The sequence below is a fragment of the Hipposideros armiger genome, unplaced genomic scaffold (assembly GCF_001890085.2).
Source record: "Hipposideros armiger isolate ML-2016 unplaced genomic scaffold, ASM189008v1 scaffold_75, whole genome shotgun sequence".
NCBI classification, from domain to species: domain Eukaryota; kingdom Metazoa; phylum Chordata; class Mammalia; order Chiroptera; family Hipposideridae; genus Hipposideros; species Hipposideros armiger.
The window spans coordinates 393,603-404,880 of NW_017731425.1; the positions used below are offsets into that span (position 1 = coordinate 393,603).

Genomic DNA, 11,278 nt, shown 5'->3' on the forward strand with positions numbered 1-11,278 from the left:
GGGCGGGGCAGAAGACGACGGGGACTAGCCAAGGGCGGGAGGCCCAACGCTGGAAGAGCCTTCCCTGGCAGTGCGCGCGCGTCGTGCGGGGGCGGAACTTGGGCGAACCCGCATGGCTGGCTTGGGCCCCGGATGAGGAAGTACAGGGCGTGGGGGGAGAACCATAGAGACGAAGAGGCGGCCGCGGCCGGAGCGCCCCGGGCTCTCTTGGCCCCACAGGCTCAGGTAGACTTCGCGGCGGCGGGGCTGCGGCTGCAGAGGCAAGGCTGGCAGGGCGATCAAGGGCCGCGGAGCAGGCCTCAGGGTAAGAGGCCGAAGGCGGGAAGGCTTTGGGCGTAGCCGCCCCGCCCCACTGCACCCTAAGGGGACCATTTGCCGGGAGGTACAGGTTGAGGGAGAGCCCGGCCCCCCGCCTTCTCGGGGTGCCGAAGGCAACTGAGGCTGCGCTGCTGATGGCGGAACGATCCGGGTAGAGGAAGGAGACCAGGCCCCGCGTCGCGAGGGAGAAACGGCTTCTCCGAGTCATGGCTCGGCCGGGGGAGAGATACTCTTTAACCTCGTTACGGCGGAGGACCCCCAACTTCTCCGGTAGGGCGACGCCCCTTGTCGTGGGCGTACGCTCTTACCCGGCTCCAGGGCGTTTATCGGCAGAGCGAGACCCGCTCCTGGGATGCGATAGGGCGATTCAGAACTTATTTTAAGGAGGGATAAGAGACAACCCCAACAAGACCTTTCCCCCGATTTGGTCATCTTCTCCCCTCCCCCAAGTGAAGAGCGAGACTCGACTTGCCTAAAAGTGACAGAGGGATCTTCCTTCACTGTGGAAGGTAGAAGACTTTCCTTTTCTCCTTTATTTTTCACCTTTCCCCCGACATACAGAGAGGAAGACCCTGAATCTACTTTATGCCATAAGTCAGTCTTTCTCCCCTCGCCCAATCATGTCCACAGAGGGAAGGAACCTCGCTTCTCTTCCCCAAGTCTCCTGGTGTGCAGTAAGCACCTTTCCCTCGCACAATTAAGAGCGTGGCGTTTGGAGTGTGATAGTTGCAAGCCTGTGTGTCTCCCACTTCCCATCTTTGTGACCTTGACTAATTGCTTAACCTTTCTCACTCTCAGCCCATCTCGAATTTGGGTAGTGAACGTCATACAATTATCATAGGGGCTAAAGAAGAATTTGTGTAAGCGCTTTAGTACATAGTAACCTTTTGGTAAATTGTTGCTATTACTGTTACTTAATTTGCTTTTAAAAGAAAACCAATATTTTCTACAGAGAAATAGATTTTTCCACGCATGTCTCCTCCCATCCACCCCAGCCCCCAGCCCCCCATCGTTAGCATTCAACCCATCCTTTCTCACAAGAAAGGAGGCTTTTCCCCTGGGGCGAAGAAAGAGGCATTAATCCTCTTAGATCCTACCACACATACCCCAATTAACAAAGATGGTCTCAGTTAGAATAATCAGGAAAATAGACTTTGTTTTTGGAAAAAGGTCTGTACTCCAAGAAGTAGGGAGACTTGATACCTGAAAGCCAGCCTTTTCTTTGTTCATAGAAGCTATCATTTCTTCCCATTGGTTAAGGATGTCCTCTCCCACTCCCCCTACTTGATCTAGTGATGAAAAAGCTTCCTTCTAGCTACGCACCCCTCCCCCAAAGAGGGAGATTCCAACTTGCTCTCACAGAAAAATAAGACTATACCTCTGAGAGGAGAACTCTTTTCTGCTATATATTTAGAGTGGCACAGATGGTTTCTTTTCTCTTCCTTTGAAAAAGAAATTAAAATCCTTTATGTAGACAGTCTGTCAGTAGAAATCAGGAGCATTTTCACTCCCCATGTGGAGACAGGGATCCTTTTTCTGCATGCTAATAAAGGGAGGAAAAGGGAAACAGTGTTTGATGCTTTTGAGATTTCCTGCGCGCTCCATGTTGAAAAGTTGGGCTTCCCTGCCTCACTTTCAGTTTGTCTAGGGATCTGGTTAAAAGATTCTCTCTGACCCATCAAGAAGAGGCCCCTTCTCCGAATTCCCTCATGGAGAGAGAGAGATTGGCTACAGTGTCTGAATCTTTGGAAAAGAAAACCCCTTTCTCAAAGTGAAAGGAGTGTTGTGAACTTCTGAGGGCTTGATCATTGTGAGTATTGTCCCTTGAAAAGAGTGTGGCAGCACCCAGTGTTATTAACTGTTCTTTTCGTTAAGAGCAGCCCCTTTGCATTGGATTGAAAGGGGGAGAGACCTTCAGACTCGGGATTATGGGGCACATGGTTTTCTGTTCTGCTGTTTTCTTTGTTTGATTTTTTTTCTCCCATTTTTTTTGCTTAGTGCTATAAACTTAGTACCTCCAGAACTTTTGTTTGGGGGAGTGTTTGAACAACTAAAGTAAAAATTGCCACTTTGTCAGGTTTTTAGTATTACAAAATGTATTCTAATAAGATTGAGAGCGGCAATGTTAATCTTTCATGGGTAGGGTTTTTCCCCACCTTTTTGTTATTTGGTGGGATAGGAATTAACACGGCCTAGTTGCCTCAGGCACATTAAAGAAAAGCTTTCTATCTTTTTTTGTATGTAAAGTATTCTTAAATTACCTCTGTTTGCCCTCAAGTACTTGCAGTGGGCATTAGTCTGGGCTCTGTACCACCATTGTCAGTAACTATGGGGGTGCGTTGCTGAAACAAAGTGAAATAGAAAAGTTTTCCTTAGAGTCATGGGATTTTTATGGGTGGCAGGACCTTTGAGATTATTCTGTTAACTTGTTGATTTTGCATGTGAAAAACAAGTGACAGACTCCTCGCCATGCAGCTAATAATAAGTGCATGGCAGCATAGGGACCCGGGTCTTCCCAAGTGGAAACCAGCACCTAGACTGCCCCCAGCACAGCTTGTGTATTTGAAACACAAAGATCTAGAGGTGATTGTTCTCTTTTCTCAAAACATTTCTTTTATTGGAAGAATTGTGCTGCATACTCCCTATAAATATTAGTCATTTTTTTCCTTTACGAAAAAATTCATTCTCTGAACAATATGATTCTTATTTGTGTTATGGTAAAGATGATAAGCTAATAGCAGCTGGCCAGAGTTGGTTGTGAATCTCTGGGGTTTTTTTGCTTATATCTCAAACTAGATTATCTGGTGTCCTCACCCACTAGGTCATTAGTAAGGATTGAGCACTAAATCCCTGTCTACATTTTATAAGCTTATGTTACTCTTTCCACTTATTTAACATTTTTATGTAAAAGCTTTTATGGTTGAGGCAGAGAACTGACATTTGGGAAAATACTGATAAAATATAGGGATATACAGTTACCAGTTATTTTTTATTAACTACATATTTGGATTTTGTGAAATAATGTTTAAAAAATTTTTTTACATGTAATACCTACTCATTGTAAAAAAAGTAAAAAGTATGCAGGTCATGGTGAGCCCATCACCCAGGATAACACTTAGTAATGGTCTTGTAGTCTTTCAAACATTTTCCTATGTGCATATATATTTTATCAAAATTAAAGAGTCCTGATGTTTATGTAGATTGTTAAAATATCAGGCAGCTTTCTATGTAGAGATCTATTTCTGCACCGTTTTTAGTTTCTCCATTGTATTCAGAGATTTAGTTTTAAAGAGCTTGGGTGGTAATTTTTTTTTTTAAGGTTTTATTGGGGAATTGGGGGAGGGGAACAGCATTTGGGAATTGGGGAAGGGGAACAGACAAGTTGCTGTCCTTTTGTTCTTCAGTCTCGTTGTGGGGGATGTTGCTTCGCTGGCCCAAGTTGGTATTATCATTGCGCTCTTCCCGGGTGAGGCAGATAGGTTGCCAGCCTCTGGACGGCCACTTACGGCGGCTCTTGGCAGCTCACACCAGCTGCCCGCCGTTCCCGCTGGCTGCCAGCCACTCATGGTAGCTCATGGCAGCCCACTGCAACAGGGGCTACAGCCTGCGCCATATCTGGTGACTTGCAGCAGCCCAGCTACAAGTTGAGCCTGTTCACCACCTGTTCACACTGTAGAGGGCACAGCGTTACCAGCTCTCATGTGGGATCCGAACCAGGCCCCTGCTGCTCAGAGCTGGCGTCCCAAGCCAGTTCTTAACCAACGCGCCGCTCGGCCGGCCCAGGGTGGTAAATTTTTGTTCTGTTTCTGTAGTCATGTGGCATTACCAATATCTTGATAGATGGCAAAAATTGAGGGAAGAGTTTAGTGGTGCAAGCTAGTGAGCTGAGAATACTTTTAAACTGGTACTGTAGGCCTTGCATGTAAATACACCATCACTGAGGGTTCCAGCCAAGGCACTCAGCTGTTGGTGACTCAGTGCCGATGCCACTGAGAAACTTGAAGACCCATAATTGGGCTAGGAGAAAAAGGATGGTGTGTGTTATGTTTCGACAGCCAGTGTGCCTCAGTTGTTTTGCAGGTTGAAATTTCTTAGAATTATGTCTGTAGCAAACGAGTATCAAGCGATGATGGTAGCTTTGTGGTGGTTGGCCTTTGTAAATTGGAAGTTATCTTTTGGTGACCAAAGCATTTAAAATTCTGTTTCAGCCAATACCAGTTTAGGAAAGGTAAAGGCAGTTTTCCCTGAGGACTATTTTGAGCCATTTTATCTGGTTATCAGTCTTACCTCTTTGTGATAAAAATCTGTTTAGAGGCCAGCGGAGTGGCTCAGTTGGTTAAGAGTTAGCTTAAGAGTGCAAACTCTGAGCAACAGGGCCGTCGGTTCGATTGCCACATGGGCCAGTGACACTGTGCCCAAGCTGAGCTGTTGCTGAGCTGCCAACAGGTGGCAGGATGGTTCAGCTGGTGTAACAACAAGATTGCCTGTTTGATGGTGGGCTACGCCCACCCGCAACTAAAACTGAACTTAGCACCTTGAGCTGAGCTGCTGCCTGGATGGCTCAGTGGGTAGAGCACGCGCTCTTAACAACAAGGCTGTTGGTTTGACTCCCACATGGGATGGTGGCTACACTCATGCGCAACTAAGATTGAACACAGCACCTTGAGCTAAGAGACCATGAGCTGCCGACCGGAAGCCAGATGACAACTGGCGCCTTCCACAACTAAGATTGAAGAACAACAACTTGGCTGATCCCTTCCCCAATTCCCCAACACTGTTCCCCTCCAATTCCCCCAATAAAATATTTTAAAAAGATCTGTTTAGTAAATGCATTTTTGCATAAGTTTGTGTTCAGAAGAAAATCTGAATTAGGACCACGGGGATGGAATGGAGTGGGATTTGTTACACTGCTGGAGTTGAGTCCCTCGGCTACCAAATGCTAATTGAAAGGCAAGTGGAAAGTCAGGTATAGTTATGTTGGAGATTCAAGTTGGGGCTCTAGGATAATGGGGATGCCATTATTGAGAGGCAACAGGATCAAAAACAAGCATGTAAGTTTACTGAGGGCATCTTATTCATTCCTTGAGAAACATGTTTCTTACAGCTTTTTGCAGGGAGTAAGGCTCAATTATTCATTGGGTTGAATGGGTTCTATTTTAAACATGTTAGAGTTTGGGGAGTACCATCCTTTTAAGTAAAACAGGTCGGGAACTTGAGAAAAGATTGGGGCTTGGGATAGGTTTCTTTCCTTTTAAAAAAAATCAGTTTTAGTATAATAAGATATAATTCATACACTATATAGTTCACCAACTTAAATTATACAGCTCAGTTGTTTTTAGCATAATCACAGAACTGTGCAACCATCACCACAATCAGTTTCAGAACATTTTTATTATCTCCCCAAAGAAACTGTCCATTAGCAGCCACTCCCTAGTTCTCCAGCTCTCCCAGCACTAAGCAACCACCAATCCACTTTCTGACTCTAGATTTACATGCTCTGGACAGTTCATATAAATGGGATCTTACGATAGATACGTGGTCTTCTGTGACCGGCTTCTTTTACGTACTGTAATGTTTTCAGGATTCACCCGTGCTGTGTCATGAGTCAGTACTTCTGATTTCTTTTTAGAGTTGAGTAATATTCCATTGTCTGGATAGACCACATTCTGTTTCTGCAATCGTTAGTTGATAGACATTTGAGTTGTTTCCACTTTTTGGCTCTTATGAATAGTGCTTCTGTGAACATTTGTATACAAATTTCTGTGTGGATACATGGGTTTTTTGCGTACGTACCTAGGAATGGACTTGCTGGGTCATGTGGTCGCTTTGTGCTTAAAGGGACAGTTTTGAGTCATCTTCATAGCAGAGAAGCTGCAAGGAAAGGTGAGGTCATCAAAAAAGTGAAGCGTGTCAAGGACTAAACTTTTGATTTTGAGAACACCCACACTTTGGTGGCACGCAGGGAGAAGAGCTCTTGAGCATAAGCTGGTGGACAGACCCACGGAGCCGATCTCCATCGACAAACCTGCGCTTTCACAGTGTCCTTTACAGCACTGTTCTCGTGGTCTGTGTTGGTATGACAACCAAAAACTGGATCGTGTCTGTTGTTGGGAAAGGGAAACTGAACCACATTAAAATTGAGCACTTCTACCTATGGGAGGGGGTGGTGTCGTCAAATAGCAGTTCCACCTTAATAACTCCCACATACATGCGCGCACCCACAAAACGGCCTAAAATCTAAAGCGTCTCCAGAAATATTCAAGACCTGGAGGGGAAGACTCTAGTTCCAAAAAGAATGCATTTCTCTCAGCCCTTTTTATGAGTCTCATTTGATTCTCCTCGTACTCCTGTACACAACAGTTTATCTCTGCTCCTTTTCTTTGTTTTGGATTTAGGTTTCTTTATCAGCCCTCCTGTGTTACCTAAACTTTATGAACCAGCAGCCTGATTTTCTGTAATTCCTAGTGTTTTAAGGAAGTAGCGTAGCATTATATCCTTTTACCTTTGAGTAGGGTTCCCTAAAAACACTAAGGACACCCAGTGAGTGGAAGCATAGGAACATGAGTAAACCATCCATTACAAGTTGGAAAACTAAGATAAAGGCAGAATGGTCCAAAACGAGAGGACTTGTCATCTGCCCTTCCTCAGCTCCCAGCTTTGGTCCAAATAGCACAGGTCAGAGGATGGGACCGTCTGTGCAAGAAGGAACGATTGTCAACCCAGGAGTATTCAAAGAGCAGGTGCTTCTTCTCTTGGAGGCAGAGCGTGTGCCTTTGTGTGACATCTGTGGGCTCCACCAGAAAATCAAATTAGTACTAGAGATAGGGACCAAGGAAACTGAGTTGTAAAGATTTACGTGGTGTGTTGTAGAGTCCCTCCTGCTCAGAAATCTGATTGTGGTCAGTGAAGACAAGGTGAGACAGCTCACCAAAACAGTTCCATAGCCAGCACTGGACCTTGCTTGTATGTAATATGTTTAGTTGGGGAAAAGATGGACGTGAGGAAGTGGTAGGAGTAGAACTCGGCTGGATTTCTGAAACTAGATGCATTTTGGCCAAAGGGATTTGCCATCAATACCTCCAGTATTGATTTGCCATCAAGACCTCCAGTAGATCCTTGTTGTGAACTCTGAGTTGCCAAATAGTTCTCATCTTCTCTGTCCTTGTTTAGAGTTAGGGAAAGCATCAGGAATGAAAACATGCAGTAGTATCTTACTTGGTTAACCAATTTTTGCCTTTGTCAGGTCAAAGTGGATTTTGTGGAAACTACACACATTATTGGTAGACGAAAATGGAAAAGTTACTGGCCAGGAAACCCTGGTTCCGAATGTACCAACCATTCCCTAAGGGTATGCATGTGTGTGTGTGTGTTGACTACTTTAATATAGTATCATGAACTACTAGATATAAATATTTCAGGAAATAACCTGTGCTTCTGTCACCCAATGCAAGAAATTACACATTCCCATTTCAAATGAAGTCCCCTGAGTATCCCCCTACTTCCTCTTGGATAACCATGTAATATTTTAGGCGGGTCGCTTTTAACCTTTTCAGATGTGAATTTAGGATCTATAATGGGAAGCTGATAGCTGCCCTACTTAGCTCACAGGGTTGTTGTGAGAATCAAATGAGTGGCCTGTGAAGGTGCTTGGAAAATACCAAGATGCTAAATAAAAGGAAGTATTCTGCTAAAGAGTGTCTGTGCCAGCCTGGGTAGATACAGCTCAAGTGTTTGGTAAGCAGTGAAGGAATGGAATTCATTTTCTCTATATCGTCTTTCAAAGAGTGTTCTCAATGAAGAAAAACTAGTGAATCAGATTCTTCAGAGTCCCTAAGTATACTTTCATTCAGGAAATATTTACTGAGTACCTACTATGTGTCAAGTATCTATTCCCGGCATTGAACAAAACGAGCAAGGTTCATGCCCTAAAAACAGGTAGAAAACTGTCTTTATCTTCTAATTTACAGTAAGTCTATCCTCGGATGCTTAGACATGTCTTATTTTCACCTGCATTTGCTAGCCCTCCAGATTTAAACTGAGAATTGTTCATAAGGCAGTCTATGAAGGAGAGTTTTTTGATGCCAGGTAATGCCAGCATTTGAGGTAGAATTTATTGTCTTTACTTTAGCGAGCTTGAGCTGAGACAGCCTTCTTCTACCCTGCATGGTTTTAAACTTTTATCCCTTCCTTTGATTTGTGTCAGGGTGAACCATTTGATGTAAAAGACTTGACTCCATAATCTACATCTGCCCTAATGCTGTCATCCGGAGTAGAGACTCAGCCAGTTCCACTTGATTCCTCCATGTCTGCCGTGGTACAGGAATTATACTCTGAACTCCCAGTAAGTGTCTCCAAAGAGCTTCATGCTGACCCTGTGCCAAGTGTGATTCCAGATGTAAAACCTGGAGCCTCAAGCTCGCTTATAAGTCAGAGTAGGGCAGTGCCCTTGGAGCTGCACAGGACTCATGCGGAAAGTTGTTGCGAAGAAACCTCTGAGACCTCGGATTATGGGGGTGAGCCTGGGCGGTGTGGGCTGGTGGACTCCACAGCAGGAGGTTCTATGGCTTCTGGGATCTTGGATAGGGAAGAGAAAACCAAGAGCATGGAGCTAAAGGTCTTCAGAGATCGAGGGGTCCAGGTGGAAATTGTAAGAGACCCCTGTGAGGGAGCAAAGGAAGACCGGCATCAACATTCCACAGCAGCTGAAGCAAAGATCAGCCCAAGTCAGGTAAGAAATGAGATCTTGATTTAGCTGAGTTGAGTGTGAATGACAGCTTTCCAGAGTAACACTTCACATGATAAAGTACAGATGCTAACAGGTAGCTTATGATTTATTCTTGAAGCATTTCCAAAATGTTGATTTCGATGTTAACTTTCTTTTGATGATCTCTTAAACCATTTGCATCACATCAGACACTTGAAGAGAAGTGCTTATCTAATGAAAAAACGCCACTTTTCTGAAGTAGCTGCTGTCTATGAAATGTTGAGTCTTTGTGATAGTCGTGAGGCATTTTTGCATCTGATGTTAAGAAATGATGTGTACTTGTTATGTTTCAGTACTATGGTATCATGGTCAGTGTTTGTATGATGGAGTAAGATGTCACTGAGATAGATATCTTTGAGGGAAGCTGTTGATCCAGATAGGGCTTCACAGGATGGATACCCTAGACCAGGGGTCGGCAAACTTTTGAGACAGGAGAGCCACCAGGGGTCAGCAAACTGCAGCTCGCGAACTGTGGCTCTGAAGTAAAATTGAAAATGAAAACAAAACTATCACAGTTTCATTTATAAAATTTTTACAGGATATTAGTCACATAATGGTGATTATGTAAAAATATATTTACCGCTCTCGAATAATTTTTAAATTGTTGTGAGGGACAGGATTCGCTTTTCCAGGGGTCAGCAACTTTTGAGACGGAATGTACCCAAAGAGCTGCATATGACTCACGAGCGCAGTTTGCCGACCCCTGCCCTAGAGGGATCTCCATATTTTTTAAGCAAGTCCTTAGCTTTGCAGGTCCAGAAACTTGACTTTTGTTTTTTTAGTGCATCAGCGATGATATAATGGTCTCCAAGGGACTGACCCATGCTGACCCACTTCATGAGAGGCTGAAGTATAAATCAGAAAGCCAGTTCTTTAATTAATATACAGTGAAAAGTGGAATCATTACTTGGTAGGACTTGGGAAACCAAATCTCATTGTGGGTCTGAACTTAAGAGTAAGAGGGATTAGTTAGGTGAGACTAATGAGCTGTGACGGACCCCCAAGTCTAAAGGAATATACCTGCCAAGTGGACTAGAAAACTTAACTTCTCCCCTGGATGGTGCCTTAGACCAGGAGTTAAACTTTTTCTGTAAAGGGCCATATAGTAAATCCATGTTTTAGGCTTTACATCACATTTGGTCTCTGTTAGAATTACTCAACTCTGCCATTACAGAATTGGAAAGTGAAAGCAAGCATAGATGATACGTTAAACAAATGACTGTGACTATATAAATAAAACTTTATTTGTGAGCACAGGTGCTGACCTGCAGACGGAAGTTTGCCAACCCTTGCTCTAGACCAGCGGTTCTCAACCTGTGGGTCGCGACCCCTTTGGGGGTCAAACGACCCTTTCACAGGGGTCGCCTAAGACCATCGGAAAACAAAAAGATATTTACATTACGATTCATAACAATAGCAACGAAAATAATTTTATGGTTGGGAGTCAGCACAACATAAGGAACTGTATTAACGGGTCGTGGCATTAGGAAGGTTGAGAACTGCTGCTCTAGACCCACTAATAAATTCATGCTCTTCTGGGCTTCCGGGGCTAGGCTTCATTCTCTACCTGAAAGATACATCATTTCTTTACAGTACAGGGTTCAGAGCAATTGATTATTGTTAGTAGGCTGCAGGTATTGACCATAATTAGGAATGACAAAACATTAAGTAACAGTTGAACATGATAATCAGATTTTATGCTGTGATGACCTACCCTTCAAAATATAGGTAAATGAGGTACCAGTTTCAGGATCTAAAAGTTTCTTGATATGATGGGTTGAGTCTAATAAGAGTTTCTTAATGTAATACTCAATACAAAATTATGCATATATAAATTATGAGATATAATAACATATATACGTGTGTGTATATATACATATACATACACATGCATACGCACACACACACACACAGAGGGTGCCCCAAAAAATGTATACACGTTTTAGATAACATCTCTTAAAATGTGTATACATTTTTTTGGCACCTCCAGTATATACATACCACCCAACCTAAGAACAAATAGAAGATTACTGTCTTTTCTGTTTCTTTTTTATTTTAATTTTATTTTTTTAAAGATTTTATTGGGGAATTGGGGGAGGGAATAGCGTTGGGGAATCAGGGAAGGGGAACAGACAAGTTGCTGTCCTTTTGTTCTTCAGTCTAGTTGTGGAGGATGTTGCTTCACTGGCCCAAGTT

At 43.6% G+C, this 11,278-nt stretch overlaps 1 protein-coding gene across 9 annotated transcripts in view; it reads left to right on the forward strand.

The window, feature by feature from the left end:
- Nucleotides 1–144: 144 nt before the first annotated feature.
- The window catches only part of PRR14L (proline rich 14 like), a 61,651-nt gene continuing 50,517 nt past the window's right edge, over nt 145–11,278 (forward strand). For 3 of the 9 annotated variants that reach the window (XM_019643147.1, XM_019643151.1, XM_019643152.1), the window contains exons 1-2: nt 145–304; nt 8,522–9,046. In XM_019643147.1, the coding sequence (XP_019498692.1) occupies nt 8,573–9,046 (474 nt within the window). In that variant the 5' untranslated portion in view covers nt 145–304; nt 8,522–8,572. Of the gene's footprint in view, nt 305–325; nt 828–8,521; nt 9,047–11,278 lie in introns of those variants that run through there. The other 6 variants (XM_019643154.1, XM_019643156.1, XM_019643153.1 and 3 more) reach the window with 5 other exon arrangements.